The 15,985-nt window shown below is 41.8% G+C and overlaps 1 protein-coding gene across 4 annotated transcripts in view; it reads right to left on the bottom strand.

The window, feature by feature from the left end:
- Window positions 1–15,985, bottom strand: part of FAM13A (family with sequence similarity 13 member A) — a 163,635-nt gene that overhangs the window by 59,721 nt on the left and 87,929 nt on the right. The window contains exon 1 of one of the 4 annotated variants that reach the window (XM_058193569.1): window positions 7,688–8,390. The exons of the other annotated variants lie outside the window; for them this stretch is intronic. Within the exon in view, the coding sequence (XP_058049552.1) occupies window positions 7,688–7,716 (29 nt within the window). The 5' untranslated portion in view covers window positions 7,717–8,390. Of the gene's footprint in view, window positions 1–7,687; window positions 8,391–15,985 lie in introns of those variants that run through there. 4 annotated transcript variants of the gene reach the window in all.

Consider the following 15,985-nt stretch of genomic DNA (forward strand, 5'->3'; position numbering starts at 1 on the left):
AGTCAAGGGCTACCTCTACCTTAGCAAGTCTCTCTCTCTCTCTTTTTTTTTTTTTTTAGATTGAAAAATGGGAGTGGGAAGAACTTATATAAACCCATAATTGAAAATTATTTTGAAAGTTAGATCAAGTCCCTGTTAGGAGAAGAACGCTTTCATTTTTGTTCAGCTAAACATCCTCTGATAGGATTCAGAAAATGTTCCCTTCTCAACCTTTAAGCTTTAAGATGTGTGGACTTCAACTCCCAGAATTCCCCAGTCAGCATGCTTTATTCTAAAATCCAAGAATTCTAAGCTTCTTGGATGAGAAGCAAAACATCTTCAAAGAAAAATCAGAAAGTCCAGTTGCCTTTTGAAAAAGCACCTTTGGGACATTGTTTTGGATACTTCATTCTCCAGAGCAACTCAGAAAAGCAAGGTATATTCTAGGGTTAAGGTTAGGGTTACTCAACACACAGGCCACTCATAGGCAATTTGCCCTGGTTATTGCACTACGATTTTAATTTTGTTTGCTGATATGTTTATAGTATGCTATATCCTTTTTCTTGATTGTCCTTAGCTGCCCAGAGTGTACATATCAGATGGTATGTAAACATACGGTTTGTAAATAAATAAATAAATAATGACATTGTGAGCTGAGGCTGCCTCTCATTGTCCAAGGCTTTTCAGGGAATTGGTGGACAATTGGCAAGTAACAACAGCGGAAGTCTGGACTTTATTTCTTAATATCAGAAGGACAATCAAAAATTTGCAGACAAACATCTGCCTACAAACCTTAACAACCGGTACAAAAATGCCATAACACCATGTTTACGACTTTCTCCCCAAAACTTACACTTGCACATTTACTTGTAGCTGCTAATCCTGTTCTCAAGATAATATTGGAACTAGAAGGTCACACGGTTTAACCATTAGTTACTGGATAACTAGACTGCAAGTTATCTAAAAGGTCATAAAAAGCATTCTAATTAAGATAAATGCTTTATTTACGGGAGACCTGAAATCAACTCTTTCTTTTTTTTTAATCACAAGATGATGCTCCTAATGTGTTTACGTGGTGAGAGTTGTCCAGCTTCTGTTGCTTTCCTGGAGAGATGGATCCTGCTAATCAGCTTCTACCGTTTCACTTCTTAAAGAATTACAACCCAAAGGAGAACTGTAGTAGACAACTTGGAAAAGACACATCTGGTTATTAGCTGCCGTTTGGCAAGTCTCCCTGGATGGGTAAGACAAAAAAATGGCTCAAAGGATGGAATGACTGATGCTGTGTTTCAGCCAAGCTGCACCCTTCCTTTGAATTCAACAGTAGCATGTTAATACAGACCAAACCTTATGTTGCATAAGAGGGTATGAGTTAGGTTACCAAGCAAGCCACAGATAGTTACCACAGAACTATTTCTAAAAACATGATTGAGTGCCAACAGCCTATGGCTTTAAGTACTTCAGCAAGACAGCCAAGTTTTTTTTTTTCAAACAAAACCAAACCAAATAAAACAACCTCACTCTGCATCCTGACAATATGTATTCAAACTTGAATGCTATTTTCATCAAGACGTAAGTCTGAACAGAACCTGATAACTATGCCTGTTGGGGTCGTGGTGGTGGTGGTTATTTCTTAAGGTAAAGGTTTCGTTTGACAAGTCATGTCCGACTCTTGGGGGGCAGTGCTCAACTCTGTTTCTTAGCCAAGGGAGCCGGGAGTCTGAAGATGCTTTCGTGGTTAGGTGGCCAGCATGACTATAGGCCAGGTGCACAGAATGCTGTTAGCTTCCCACTGAAGTGGTACCCATTTATCTATTTACATTTGCATGCTTTGGAGCTGTTAGGTTGGCAGGAGCTGCGGTAACGGGAACTCATCCCGTCATGCAGCGTTTGACTCTTGAACCCAGCTTCTGCAACCTCTGACCCACCATGCCCTTGGGTAACTTCTTAGTCACCTGGAAATAATTGTTTATTCACCCTAAGTGACCCAGTGAGCTGTTTTTAAACTAATGTAAAACAACAACAAACCAGCTCTAAAGATTTGCCATATTCTGGATGCTAGTCTCAGATTTTAAGAAATCAGAAAAAAAAAGTTGCATTGCACATAAGCGAGCAAGCCCTTTTCACACTGATTAGTATTGTCCTATGGGGAGGAAAAAGCTTTGCAAATGGTAAGTTTACTTCATTAACACTGCTTTTTTGTCAAAAAGCACTTGAGCTTTGAACTCAGATTGTCAGCTTTCCAGCTGACAAGGTCAGTCTTTAACCATCCTGCTATATGGCATATCTAATAAAATTATTTTTGAAATTCACATTATTTTATCTTTATCATGCCATACATTTCCTTGCCATCCAAACCTCAGATTATGAACTTCTAGCTCTAAATGTCTCTGCTTTCTCAGAGACATCTATGGTTTCATCCAAAATAAACAGCAAGCAGTGAAATAGAATTGCAAATCCAGCTAACCCAACCCTCCTCATTCCAATATTATAGAAAGAAGAGTATTAGAATTAATAGGTTAGAATTGTAAAACGGTCAGAGTCATTTGGCTGAGATCAGTGCCTATAAAAATCAAATAAATAATGATGTAGCTTTAGAGAGAGGGGCTAAAATATAATTGTATTTATAACTGCTGTGAAGCATATATAAGAAGCCACTGCTTTGTATCTTTTTTCTATTCCTTAACTTCTTTTTATTTTTGCTTTCTCTTTGCTTTATTTCTTTTTCTCAGTTATATTAATTTGTAGGTGTTTGTATCTTCTTTTAAAAAGGTTTCAGGAACTATTATATAATTAAAAAAATCCAGAGAAGTGAAGTTCAAAGTATTTGTTATTGGGCTTATCTGGAAGAAACAGGTATAAATAATCAATCTGCAATCCTGGTTAAAAACAAGTGACTATAATGATACCAGAAGACCAATTTCCTGTGCCCTCTGTATATACACCACTTTTCTAAGTGAAGGGCCATTAAAGAACTGATGGGAGATTACGTATCAGTTTAATTGGTCACAAGTCAAAAAAATCAACTCCGTGACCAATCCAGTCAGTGTAAAATGGGCCTGAAGCTATTTAGATTATCTTGTGTTCCAACTTAATTATTTGCAGGTGGCCATAAAAAAACCTACTTGGTCACGTAGGCTGTTTCATAGTGTTTCTGGCTTTGCTAACAGTTGCTAGAAGAATGCTGTTAGATGCTCTGGACGACTCGGCTCCAAATGACTCCAATGAAACAAAACTTTACAAAACTTTGATGATTAGGGCCATAGGTAAACATTTTGATTTTAAGTCATTGACAAGCAATGACTTAAAATAGTTTGAGCCATTTCATGCCTGGGGAAATCTGTGTATGTGTGTGTGTGTGTGAGAGAGAGAGAGGGGTGGGGGTGGGAGGGAGAGAGAAAGAGAGAAAATGAGTGAGAATATAAGAGAGCGAGCAAGAGCATTAATGTTTTTAAAATGTGCTAAGCCAGGGCATATTCTACTATTTTTATGTATTTTCTGCCTCAAAAAGATTTGGGAACTGTAAGGCAAATTTCAGAAATGTACTCACTCTGGCCTTCCATACACAAAAAGGAGAAAGAGAGGCCACCTCCAGCATATGTGAGAGCTTTGATCTGCTGTGGTTAGGGAGTATCAAATGGTGGGATCCAGAAGGTAGCAGCTTATAAAGCTTGCATTTATGTTTTCTATTAGCAACTCATACCAGGTCACATCTTCAATCACATCTCTATCGAATCCTACTTCTTTCCTCAATTCAGCTGACTCAGTGAGTCATCTGCCTATACATGGATGGCAACTTCCACCAACCCTAATAGCATGGCTTATTGCATGTTGGCGAAGGATGATGGGAAGCAAGAAAAGCTCTGAAATCTTGAACAACCAATGGAAAAGGACCTATGAATTGGCTGAAAAGACCCCACTTTGAAATCAGGGTTAACTAAATATGCCTTATGGGCATAGGTATGGAGGGGAAGATTGTAGTATGACATAAGAGGTGAAGACCAAAACATTTGATGGAACTTCCTTCAGGAAATCCATTTTTACCCTAAGGAAAAGGTAAAGGTTCCCTTCACTAGTCATTCCTGATTCTAGGGAGCGGTGCTCATCTCCATTTCAAAGCCAAAGAGCCAGCGCTGTCCGAAGATGTCTCCGTGGTCATGTGGCTGGCATGGCTCAACGCCAAAGGCACACGGAACGCTGTTATCTTCCCACCAAAGGTAGTCCCCATTTTTCTACTTGCATTTTTAACGTGCTTTCAAAGGTTGGCAGAAGCTGGGATAAGTAACGGGAGCTCACCCCATTACGCAGCACTAGGGATTCAAACCGCTGAACTGCCAACCTTTCAGTTGACAAGCTCAATGTCTTAGTCACTGAGCCACCGCGTCCCTATTTTTTACCTACACAATTTTTACCCTACACAAGGAAATAATAAACTGAAGAGCCAATTTGGTGTGATGGTTAAGGTGCAGGCCTAGAAACAAGGAGGCAGTGAATTCTAATCTTGCTTTAAGCATCAAAGCCAGCTGGGTGACTTCGGGCCAGTTACTCTCTCAACCCATCTCACAAGGTTGTTATTGTGGAGTAAACAGAAGGACGAGGAAGGAGTGTTATGTACGTTCGCTGTCCTGAGTTACTTATAAAGTAATAAAGGCAGGATAAAAACCTAATAAATACATGATACTTCAATTGTATTGTATAAATGAATGATTAACCATTGGACCTAACTAATAATAATGACAGCAAACATTCCCTTTCATACACAGTAATCTGTTAGCATTATAAAAGCAATTATGCTATGTTTACCATCATGAGTTTCAAAGCATGACTGATGTTATAGCCAAGCCAAGTTTGATAAGAGTAAGAATATTTTCCTCAGAAGAAAAAAAAAGAAGAAACCATATGCTGAACTCTTTCTGAGTCTGTTTTGCCATAACAACTTACTCCTTTTCTCATCAGTTCCTTAAGATAAACGATAAGCCTCTGGAGGATTTCAGGAGGGCACTATTTCAATCTGCAAACAGGGTGATTAAATTTTCTGCTATACAAAAGAATTCCCTTGCACAATGCACATAATTTTACCTACTTAAATTTATTAGCTGCTGGAATCTGCCAAGGAAAAGATTAAATCAGAAAAATCAACCCGGAATATTAGTTTACTGTGGGACAGATTTTTCATTAAGTGAATTTTCACCTATGTTTTGAAACATTTCTGTCTTGGCGCTAGGCCAGAAGTTTCCAAACTTGGCAACTTTAAGAACCTGGACTTCAGATCCCAGAATTCCTCAGCCAGCCATGCTGAGGGAGTTGAGGTCCATGCTTCAATAGAGGAATTCTGGGAGTTGATGTCCATCGCTGCTAAATTTGGAGACCCCTGCCACTAGGTCATAGATTCCTCCACTGCAGAGATCAAAAAGCTTCAGATATGGATGGTCTTCAAACATCTAGAACCACCAATGGGGAATGGATGGCATGACCTACAAGATCAACCTCATCTGAAAGGGGGAAGATCTATAGTTTGTGAGAATTCAGATAAATTTGGGAGAGCAATCGGTTTCTGAAATATGAAATATGAATAATTCTGCACCATATTGTCCCTCAGCTCAAATATAGTAAATGTCAAAGTTAATAGTAGTTAATAATAAACTAAAAGTTAATTTAAGAGAGTTTTATAAGAAATATCCATTTACAAAACAAAACAGGAAGACTACTTTTTGAGCCCATGGCACTCCCACACTGACCTCTAAGCTAAACATTTCACTTCCCAAAACAAAAAACAGTAAATGAAGATTTTTCAGCACAGAAAAGCTACTAATGTATTTCATATATTTTCAGATAAGTTTTCAAATGAAGGCTGATAAACAGGCACTTTGTCTACACTGGTCAGGATTGTCAAGCAATTAAAAAGAAAGATGTTTTGCACAAAACAAAGTTATTCATTTAAAAAACCAACCAACCAACCAAATTAATACAGTCAAAATGAAAGTTTTTGGAGAATATGATTATTGCAAAGCAAAATCTGGTTTGTTGGTCAATCCCTGATTTTTTCTTACTGCTCTAAAGGAAAGGTACGCAGGCAATTTTTAATGTATTTTTTTCTTACGGTAACATTAAAAAGCTCAAAAAATTATGTAAGAAGCAATATTAATATTACATCACTTTCTTCAGATTATAATCTTTATGTGTCATATTTAAACAAGGCAAAGGAACATGCTCTAATAAATATGCTTGGAAATTCAGCCAGGTCAACACATTAAGCAATTATTAATGTGTTTACAAACTTGTAAAATATCTTTTAAACTATCTTTTTAAGTAGTTTATTATACTATATTCTATTTTGTACAAACTTTACTCTCAATTTCAACTACATGTAAGAGAAGAAACTATTGTCCTGAGTTAAATAATCACAAATAACCTCAAGGCAACTTAGAGAAGAAACAGTTGGCAAGGAAGATCAACAGAGTAATATTTCATAGAGCAAACACTTGTTCCTAGCCGCCTGCTCTGCTTGCAGTATAATGTTACATCGTAATAAATTGCATTTCACTCTTGGACATGTGTACTGAACACTGCTTAATTAAAAGATAATTTATTTCTATCTAACTGTATCTAACCCTGAAGGAGAAAAGACCTATGGGCATCTTTGTGGAAAAAGAAACAAAAAAGGAGAAAAATGTGCATTCTTTGCTCCTTGTAAAAACTGTTTTTCTTCCCCAAACATAAAACTCTGTATTTAGGTTCGTACAAACGCACACTAGTGCTATCTATAGTAATCTAGAATTAAGGTGAATTTTCCTGACAGTGAGAACTATGGAAGGGCTTGCCTGCAGAAGCTGTGAATGCTCCATCACTGGAGGCTGTTGAGAAGAGATTTGGACAATAACTTGTCTGGAATGGCGTAGGGTCTCCTGCCTGAGCAGAGGGTTGGACTAGAAGACCTCCAAGGTCTCTTCCAACTCTGTTATTTTGTTAAATACCATTTATATCTATTAATAGGAAAAGCCAATCGACTATATTTCTGCAAGTCCAGTAAAGAGGCAGGAAATAAGAAACAACCCATAACAACAGGAGAAGCAAAACATCTGTAACAACAAGCCTCAATACAACACGACCTTGTCTAGGAGCCAATTCCATTTAGCATACAGTAATATAGGACACCGGTACACCATCAAATCAACACATATCAAAGCGACATCGAGAAAATGAACGCTTTTCCTAGAAAAACGGGACGTTCCATTTTACCGTTCGAACTCCCACCAAAGCTTTTTTTTTTTTTTTGGTCCGAAAAACTTATTTCAGAGCTGAAGCAGCTTCTCGCACGAGAAGCGAAACGTCTTCAAAGAAAAAACCAGAAAGTCCAGTTGCCTTAGCACCTTTGGGACTTTTTTTGTTTTGTTCCAAAAACAGAACGATTTCATTTTTTGCTAAAGATAAGAAAGTGTGTGGGGGTGGGTGGGTTTGATCGATAGCCGAGGCTTTACACAGTATAGAGCAGGGGTCTCCAACCTTGGCCACTTAAAGCCTGGAGGACTTCAACTCCCAGAATTCTGGGAGCTGAAGTCCTCCAGGCTTAAAGTGGCCAAGGTTGGAGACCCCTGGTATAGAGAAAATATTTTTGCAGGCAGCTTGGCGCGACAGCTTTGCACCCACACTCCCTTCAAAACAGACAACAAACCCAAGTTAAGGCTCTTTTTCCCCCCTCCTTCTTTACCTTTGCAGAGAGACGATCTCCAAAGCCATGCCGGAAAAAAGTGTCCCGCGAGAGCGAGCGAGCGAGCTGGTGCTTGGGAGCTTTTCGATTCCTTCCGCCTCTTGCAGCGGGACCGGGCTTCTCCTCCACCACACCCCTCTCGCACGATTGTCTTTGCCCCGCAGGCACCAGCCGCCTGTCAAGCCTCTTGACTTCCCTTGCAAAAAAAAAAAAAACCTCCCTTGGCTTCGCCTTCCTGCTCCAGTGATCGGCTTGCCAGTTTCCGGCGCGCACGGCTCGACTGGGCAGCTGTCTGTCTGTCTTGCACGCGAGCGCGGAGAAGGCGCCAGGTCCCAGCCGGCAGGAGGGCTTTCCCCCTTTTCTGGCCGCGGAGATGCCGCGCTCTCCCCCCGCCTCCCTCCCTCTTTGAACTTTTGTTCCCGAGGAACCACCAGCAGCTCCAGCCTCCTGCAGCCAATTAAGTGCCGCAACCGGGAACAGCCGGTTCAGCCGATCCGCTCCCCGAGTAACTTGAAACTTTTTCCTTCGCCCGCTTGTCCATGCGACCAATCATGGATTGCGGGGCGCCGAAGCTGGAGAGGCAGGCGGGACGGATCCTCTCCGCCTTCCTTCAGCCTTCAACGCGCTTTTGGAGGCGTGGGGACTGCAGACGCCAGCCTCCCCCGGGCGCAGCCGAGGGTTGATTTGCAACCAGGCGCCCGCTGCGGTTTCAGTCGGTGCTTCCTTTAACCCGCGTCGCTTTAACTTGGAGAACTCAAGGCGGCGTGTGTGTGTGTGTCACACACGTGCGTGGATGGTTGCCAGGTCCATCCCTGGGCTATGAAACAGCCTGGCCCAAGGGAGGCCGATTAAGGGTGATCTAAGTCCGGCTCTCTCGTCCCCCACCGAATCATTAAGCACTCTGCCCCGCTTTCCGAAATCGTGGGTAGCTCGCTTCCTTGTGGGCAGTGGATTATGGTTACTGTAGTTCAACAACCCCCACTCTCAGGAGGGCGCAGCCATGCCGGGGGAAGAGGGCATTGGTCTGCACAGCAATGAGAAGCTGGGGCGCGAGGAGCATAGATTCATAAGGTTGGAAAGGCACCTTTGAGGGACATAAGGGACGTGGTAGCTCAATGGCTAAGACGCTGAGCTCGTAGTAGTTCAGCAGTTCGAATCCCTAATAATGGGGTGAGCTCCCGTTATTTGTCCCAGCGTCTACCCACCTAGCAGTTCAAAAGCACGTTAAAAAATGCAAGTAGAAAAATAGGGACCACCTTTGGTGGGAAGGTAACAGAGTTCCGTGCGCCTTTGGCGTTGAGTCATGCCGGCCACATGACCACGGAGACGAATTCGGACAGCACTGGCTCTTCGGCTTTGAAACGGAGATGAGCACCGCTCCCTAGAGTCGGGAATGACTAGCACAGATGTGCGAGGGGAACCTTTACCAACCCCCTGCTTCGAGCAGGAGACTCTTAAAACAAGGGTCTGGTTCTACCGTTTGTTCTGTGCAAGGGGCTTTCCTCGGTATAGGGAAAAATCTTTGCTGCCCAAAAGAGCTTTTTCTGCCATGGGAAGGACTAGGTGGCTCAGTCGATCAGAAAGATCGGCGGTTCGAATCCCTAGTACGGGTCTCCTGCGTGAGCAGGGGGTTGGACTAGATAACCCCCAAGGTCCCTTCCAACTCCGTTACTGTTACACTGTGGTTCACACGGGGGGAGGGGGGAGAAAGACAGCCCGCTCAGCTGCGTTTGGATTGAGGGTCGCCTCGGCGCATAAGGGGCTGCGGGCAGCTGGTCTGCCTGCTGCAGGGCGACGGGAGGGGTGGGGTGGGGAAGAAATCTCCTGCCCTCCTCCTGGAAATGATTGATTCACGCTAAAGAGGGCAGAAAATGGAACACCCCCCCCCTTCAATCCTGCCGCCTTGGGTCCAAAGCTTTTAGTTATAACCGCTTTTGGCTGGAGGAAAGCATCTCACACGCTTCCCATTCAAACATGAGGCTTTCCGCGCCGCGGGACTTTGCCACAAGGCAATTGACATCACGTCAAGCACGTTGCTCTCATTCACTGGCGGGGAGGAGGGAGGGAGGGAGAGAGGCCGGAGGAAACAGACGTGACCAGGACACGCATCACACATACAGCCTGTCCCTTCGCCTTCTGCCAAGCCGCGCCTTTGCGCTTTAGGTAGCAAGCGGTGCTTTGCGACGCTCCTGCTTAAAAAAAGCCACATTTTAAACTTTCCAACTTTCCTTCCCTAGCAACCAAAACTAGCTGGATAAAGACAATTTAAAAAAAAATCTAATTCATGATACAATCCGGCTTCGCGCCCATATTAAAATAAACCATTCAATTACCTGTTGGTTTTACGCATTTTTGATTACTATTTCCCCTTTTATATCCTTTGTCGTTAATTTTCTATGGAAATATTGTGATTTTTTCTGGGTTTTGCAGAGGACTGCAAACAGAATAAGTAAACCCAAGATAAAAAAAATCTAATTATAGATATTTTATAAACCTAAATAAAATTTGAGCATTCAAAATTGTAGATTTTTTGAACACGCGCATATACTCCAAAACAAGCACTGTTAACAGGCCAAATAAATTTTATTTTATGTATTAATTTTCATGCCACTTTTAATACTTCGTAAGTAACTCAAGGCTTAACGCTCTACTCTTTCCTCCTATTTTCCTCACAACAACAATCTTGTGAGGTGGGTTGGGCTGAGAGAGTGACTGGCCCAAAGTCACCCAGTCTGCTGAAGGGGAACTAAAATTCAGTCTCCTAGTTTCTAGCCAGCACCTTAACTACTACAGCAAAGTCACTCTATTGCCCTTTGTGAAATGATTTCACTATCTGAGCATTGGGCAAGACATATCTAGTGCAGGTTTAGATTCTGTGTTTGCCAACAGGAGAAAAACTTCAACCTTGTACAGGTAGTCCTTGGTTGAAGCACCTGGAGGTTCAAAGACGCTCTTAAACAGGGCTGCCAAACTCAAGGCTCACGGGCCAGATGTGGCCCACGCAGCCACCCTGGAAACAGCGAAGGACTGGCCCGCGGTGCGTCTGCCAATGAAACAGAGCTAGGGAGAGCTGTGTACGGTCCTCTCAGGCTTTGTTTTCGGCTGTGGCGGCCTCCTGCAGCCCTCTGCCAACGTGTGTGGTCCCACCCTCGGCTCCATTTTTGCTGGCAGAGGGCTCAGGAAGCCTTCATGACTGAAAATGGAGCTTGGGAACCCATTTTCATTGGCAGAGTGCTCAGGCCGCCAGGGGCCGCCAACACGAGTGATGTCAAGCTGGCCCCACCCACCCTAGCCACACCCACTCTGCCCCCGTCCCTGCTAACCACAACCCTGATGCTAACCACAACCCTGATGCAGCCCTCAATAAAATCGAGTTTGACACCCCTGCTCTAAAAGGATGCAAATGGCCAGCTGTCTGAAAGCAATATAAATTCTTCCATTCCCCACTATCCAGACTGAGCTGAAGAATCTCTTGGATGAGAAGCAAAATGTCTTCAAAGGAAAAACAAGAAAGTCCAGTTGCCTCCTGAAAAAGCACCTTTGGGACAACCATGATCTGGATCAGGGGTCTCCAAGCTTGGTCACTTTAAGACTTGTGGACTACAACTCCCAGAGTTCCTCAGCCAGCTTTGCTGGCTGAGGAACTCTGGGAGTTGAAGTCCACAAGTGTTAAAGTGACCAAGCTTGGAAACCCCTGACCTGGATGACTAAGAATCTCTACAGACTTTTAGTTCATTTAGTGACCATTCAAAGTTACAATGGCATTGAAAAAAGTGACTTATGACTGTTTTTCACACCAAACAACCGTTGCAGCACCATGGTCATGTGATCAAAATTCAGATGCTTGGCAACTGACTCGTATTTATGACAGTTGAAGTGCCCCATGGTCACCTTTTGCGACCTCCTGACAAGCAAAGCCAATGAGGAAGCCAGATTCACTTAATAACCGTGTTAATAACTTAACAACTGCAGAGATTGGCTTAACTGTGGCAAGGAAGGTCGTAAAAGATGGCAAACGTCTTGCTTAGCAACAGAAATTTTGGGCTCAGTTGAAGGCCATAAGTCAAGGACTCCTTGACTTTGCCATTTGATATGGGATAAATATGGGAAATGTGCAAAGGCTTGCTTTTAGCTATCCCTTTCAGTAAATTATTTCCTCCTTAAGTCTAAGTTCGTGTTTTATGTTTAGCAACGGTTTGTTCAACAATAGCTTAATAAATAATTCCTGACAATGGGAGTCACATACACCACTAAACAAAATATTCCTGCCACAAGACACACATCCTGGTACACAATAAATCAGTCAACTGATCTCCAACCATACTATGGCTCAGAGGACTGGGAAAATCCAGTGAGTCAACTATTATTTTTGTACGTGTGTAGAATCTTAGCAGTTGCTACATTTGCTTGCAGGCATCCTCAGTTTAAAATCTGCTTGTTAGATTTTATAGGTCTACATGCATTCTTAGAAAAATTAAGATCCCCATATTTTGAAGGAGGAAAAGAAAGTGGAATTGCTCCACTAGGACCAACAGCCCAGATGGCAGATGCAGTCACATTAACAGGGGCCTCTCCCTTGAGTTTGAGAGTTCTATGAAACTTATAAAGAATTCATATTTTCATATTATTTAACTTCCTAAAATATAGTAGTCCTTGATTTACAACCATAATTGATACCTAAATTATGACTGTAAGTCATGGTGGTAATTAAGCAGGTTACCATGTGGCCATGACTGATTTTATGACATTTTTGCGGCAGTTATTAAGCAAATATTGCAGTCATTATGCAAACATTGCGGTCATTAAATAAACCCATTATATTACATGGGCTTTTTTTTTTGCTGGAAATCAAAAGTAAACACAAGTTTCCAGCAAAAAATTGCAGCCATGCAATTGTGAGAGCCACAAAAACAGATCAGTTATCAAGTACTCAAAATGAAATCATGTGATGGCAAACCTGTCAGAACTTCCAACTGGGTCATAAGTAGTTCTGCAGAGATCCATCGTAATTTCGAATAATCACTAAGTAACCAGTTATAAATTGAGAACTACCAGGGGTGGTATTCACTTACCTTCGCTACCGGTTCGCAAATGTAAGCATGCACGCTTCTTCCATGCATGCGCAGAGCCCTGTGCGCATGCACAGAGAGTCAAAAACAGAACACGATGACGTCCAGGCGGGTGGGTGGAGCCTCCATCCGCTGGCGTTACCGGACCACGCGATCCGGATAGAGCCGGCTGAATTTCATCACTGAGAACTACTGGTATGTTTTTATGCAATATTTATGCTTGTTAATGGCCTATAGATATGAGAACATGCTGGAAATTAATTTTAAAAGAGGTAAGGATAAAGCAGGGGTGGGGAACGATGCTGACTCAGGAATTCTGGGAGTTGAAGTTCATAAGTCTTAAAGGAGCCATCGTTCCTGACTCCTGGGATGAAGGTTCCTGGTGAACAGATAGACATGTTTGTTATTGGCAACAATACAAAGGTTATCTGCCACAGGCTTCTTTGCAGTTGTTCATTTTAGAGGACAACCCTGATATTTCCTAATGGCCTCTCATTTGAATTATAGTCCTACCTAATGATCATTTAGAGCAGGGGTCTCCAACTTTGGCAACTTTAAGCCTGGAGGACTTCAACTCCCAGAATTCCCCAGCCAGCTTTGCTGGCTGGGGGATTCTGGGAGTTGAAGTCCGCCAGGCTTAGGGTTACCAAGGTTGGAGACCCCTGATTTAGAGAGAATGTGAGAACATGTCACATTTAGGATCTTAAAGTTGCATTGCTGGAAACCATACTTATAGCCATTGATACCCAGATATTTACAGTCATACTTTAACCTCAAAAATGTGCCCAATGAGCAAGCAATCATTAATCTAACTAATATATAGCTATCACTTATTGAATATATCTGTAGTCATATGGCTGTGCGTGTATCTGTGAATATGTTTTTCTTTCTTACTAGTTTTCTTTTTTACGACGTGTATTTTTAACTGAATGTAACTGAGCACATTTTTATTTATACTGATTTGTATACTGCTGGTGACAAGGAAGGCCCTGCTAATGATTTATATTTTCACTACATATCAATAAAGACTGGTTTATAAAATGATTGTGTGGCCCTGAAAAATAGGCCTTCCTACCCATCTGCAACCGCTGAAGTTATCACTCAAAATTATATCAATCCAGATTAAGACTGGAGACGAAAGGTCACTTTATTAAACTAACAAGTATCATCTTCTACAATAATAAGGAATCAGATAGGCAAGTTTGCTTTCTTGTCTCCCCCCCCCCCCATATCCATTAAAGCATATTAAGTTCTTAAAAATGTAAGCACCTTTATTGCCAAATTTGTTATATTAAGCAAACCTTTTATCTCTCCAATCTTGGAATTTGCTCTACGTGGCAATATTTTAAGACAGAACTTGAACGTTTACTTTTCTTTATTGCACAAGCCTCAGTGTACCCAGAACGAGCCAGTCATCAGGTTTTATCAACAAAAAAAAAGAATGAAAGGAGGGAATTTTCCATCTAATCAAAAACAGATCAAACACTGAAAGCTTATCTGCAGCTTTTGTCGCCGAGTCATCTATCCATTATAAAAAGCCGTGAGATCTAAAAATGACAGGGTATTAAATATCACAGAAATCTTTAAAGGAAACTCGTCTTCTTATTTTTCTAGTTTATTCTTTCACACAAATGCTAAGATTTGGATTCTTTTTATGGAATCCCAGAAATCAGGTTCCAATTGTGCGGAATCGAGAGCACTGGGTCAAAAGACCAAGGAACAACCTGGTTTGTTTGCTCTGGGTTTAATGTAATGCTTGGATCCACCCATTATGGTTTGGTATTACGGGTGAATCGGGCTAATTTTTCACTCTGATTTATATCACCCATTTCTTTTTTCTGTCTATAATATCTGACAAGAAGGAAAACGTGATTTATTGAAATCCGTTATAGGTTAACCAGGAGTTTCTGCAGGAGATGATCAACAAGTCAAAAAGATGATCACAATTTTATAAATGAAATTCCTCACCTCCATTGGTATGCATGTTATGACACAGGTAAAAAGGTCCAGAAAAAGAATCTTTTCTGCCCTGGCTTCTACCCTCCGGAGCAAGGGTGTCAAATTGGATTTGTCTGAGAGCTGGATCAGCGTAATAGTTCTCCTCCGCGGGCTGGCTGGGAGGGGGAAGAGGGACGGATGCCTCCAGCACCCTGCCAGCCAAAATGGGGAGCAGAGGGGCCATGCACATCCTCTCGCACCCCATTTTGGCCAGCAAAGTGCTGCAGGAGACCATCCAGGCTAAAAACAGGCCATGTGCAAACCCCCCCCCCCCGCATCCCATTTTGGCTGCCAGAGGCATCGTGGGCCGGTGCTTTGCTATTTCCAGGCCGGCCCCATGGGCCAGATTTAAGCATCCAGAGGGCCGGAGCTGGCCTTGGAGCCTTGAGTTTGACACCCCTGCTCTGAAACATCGTGCTTCCCTCTCATGACATCTGCACCCACATATTTGTACTGAAGTGTATAACTAGTATGACACCCCAATGGGAGAACGTCATTCTGGAGGTAGTTGGTTAACAGAGTAATAAAAGGCCCTCACCTGCTAGAACTGTGTATCTGGCTGCCTTCCTTCCCATCTTTGTCAATTTTAAATCAATAATAATGGTTCTATTTATTGTTTTAATTTTGAATGTTTCATGCTGGTTTTTTAATGAGTGTAAGCTGCCTAGAGTCGCCTCCAGGCTAGATGGCTGGTATTTAAGATAGATAGATAGATAGATAGATAGATAGATAGATAGATAGATAGATAGATAGATAGATAGATAGATAGATAGATGGATAGATGATGGATGGATGGATGAATGGGGTTTCGATTGTGAGGCTGTCACTTCTATTTTTTTAAACGGTCCTGTTAAAACTGAAGATTGGAAATAATAATCTGATCTTGATATTTGCCTAACTAGACGGAAATCAAATTTTTTACCATATAGTAAAGTTTCACATTTCCTATGTCTACAGAAGAATGAAGAGAGAAATTGCATAATTTTCCATTATGTCTGAACTACAAGTGGAAGCTCAGGTTTCTAAAGCTCAAATTAATAACTGTAATAAGAGGAATAGCCTATTTCAGAAACTTTGCAGCATGCTTTCATTTATGTACTTATCTAAATACCTTTGCCAATTCCATTATATTTGATTAAGAAGTGAATTAATTAATAGCTCATAACTGTAACCTGGTATATATACCACTATGTAATATTACAAATAGAATTCTTAATTGGCCAAGTGTGAT

This window comes from Ahaetulla prasina, chromosome 8 (assembly GCF_028640845.1).
Source record: "Ahaetulla prasina isolate Xishuangbanna chromosome 8, ASM2864084v1, whole genome shotgun sequence".
In the NCBI taxonomy this organism is placed as follows: Eukaryota; Metazoa; Chordata; class Lepidosauria; order Squamata; family Colubridae; genus Ahaetulla; species Ahaetulla prasina.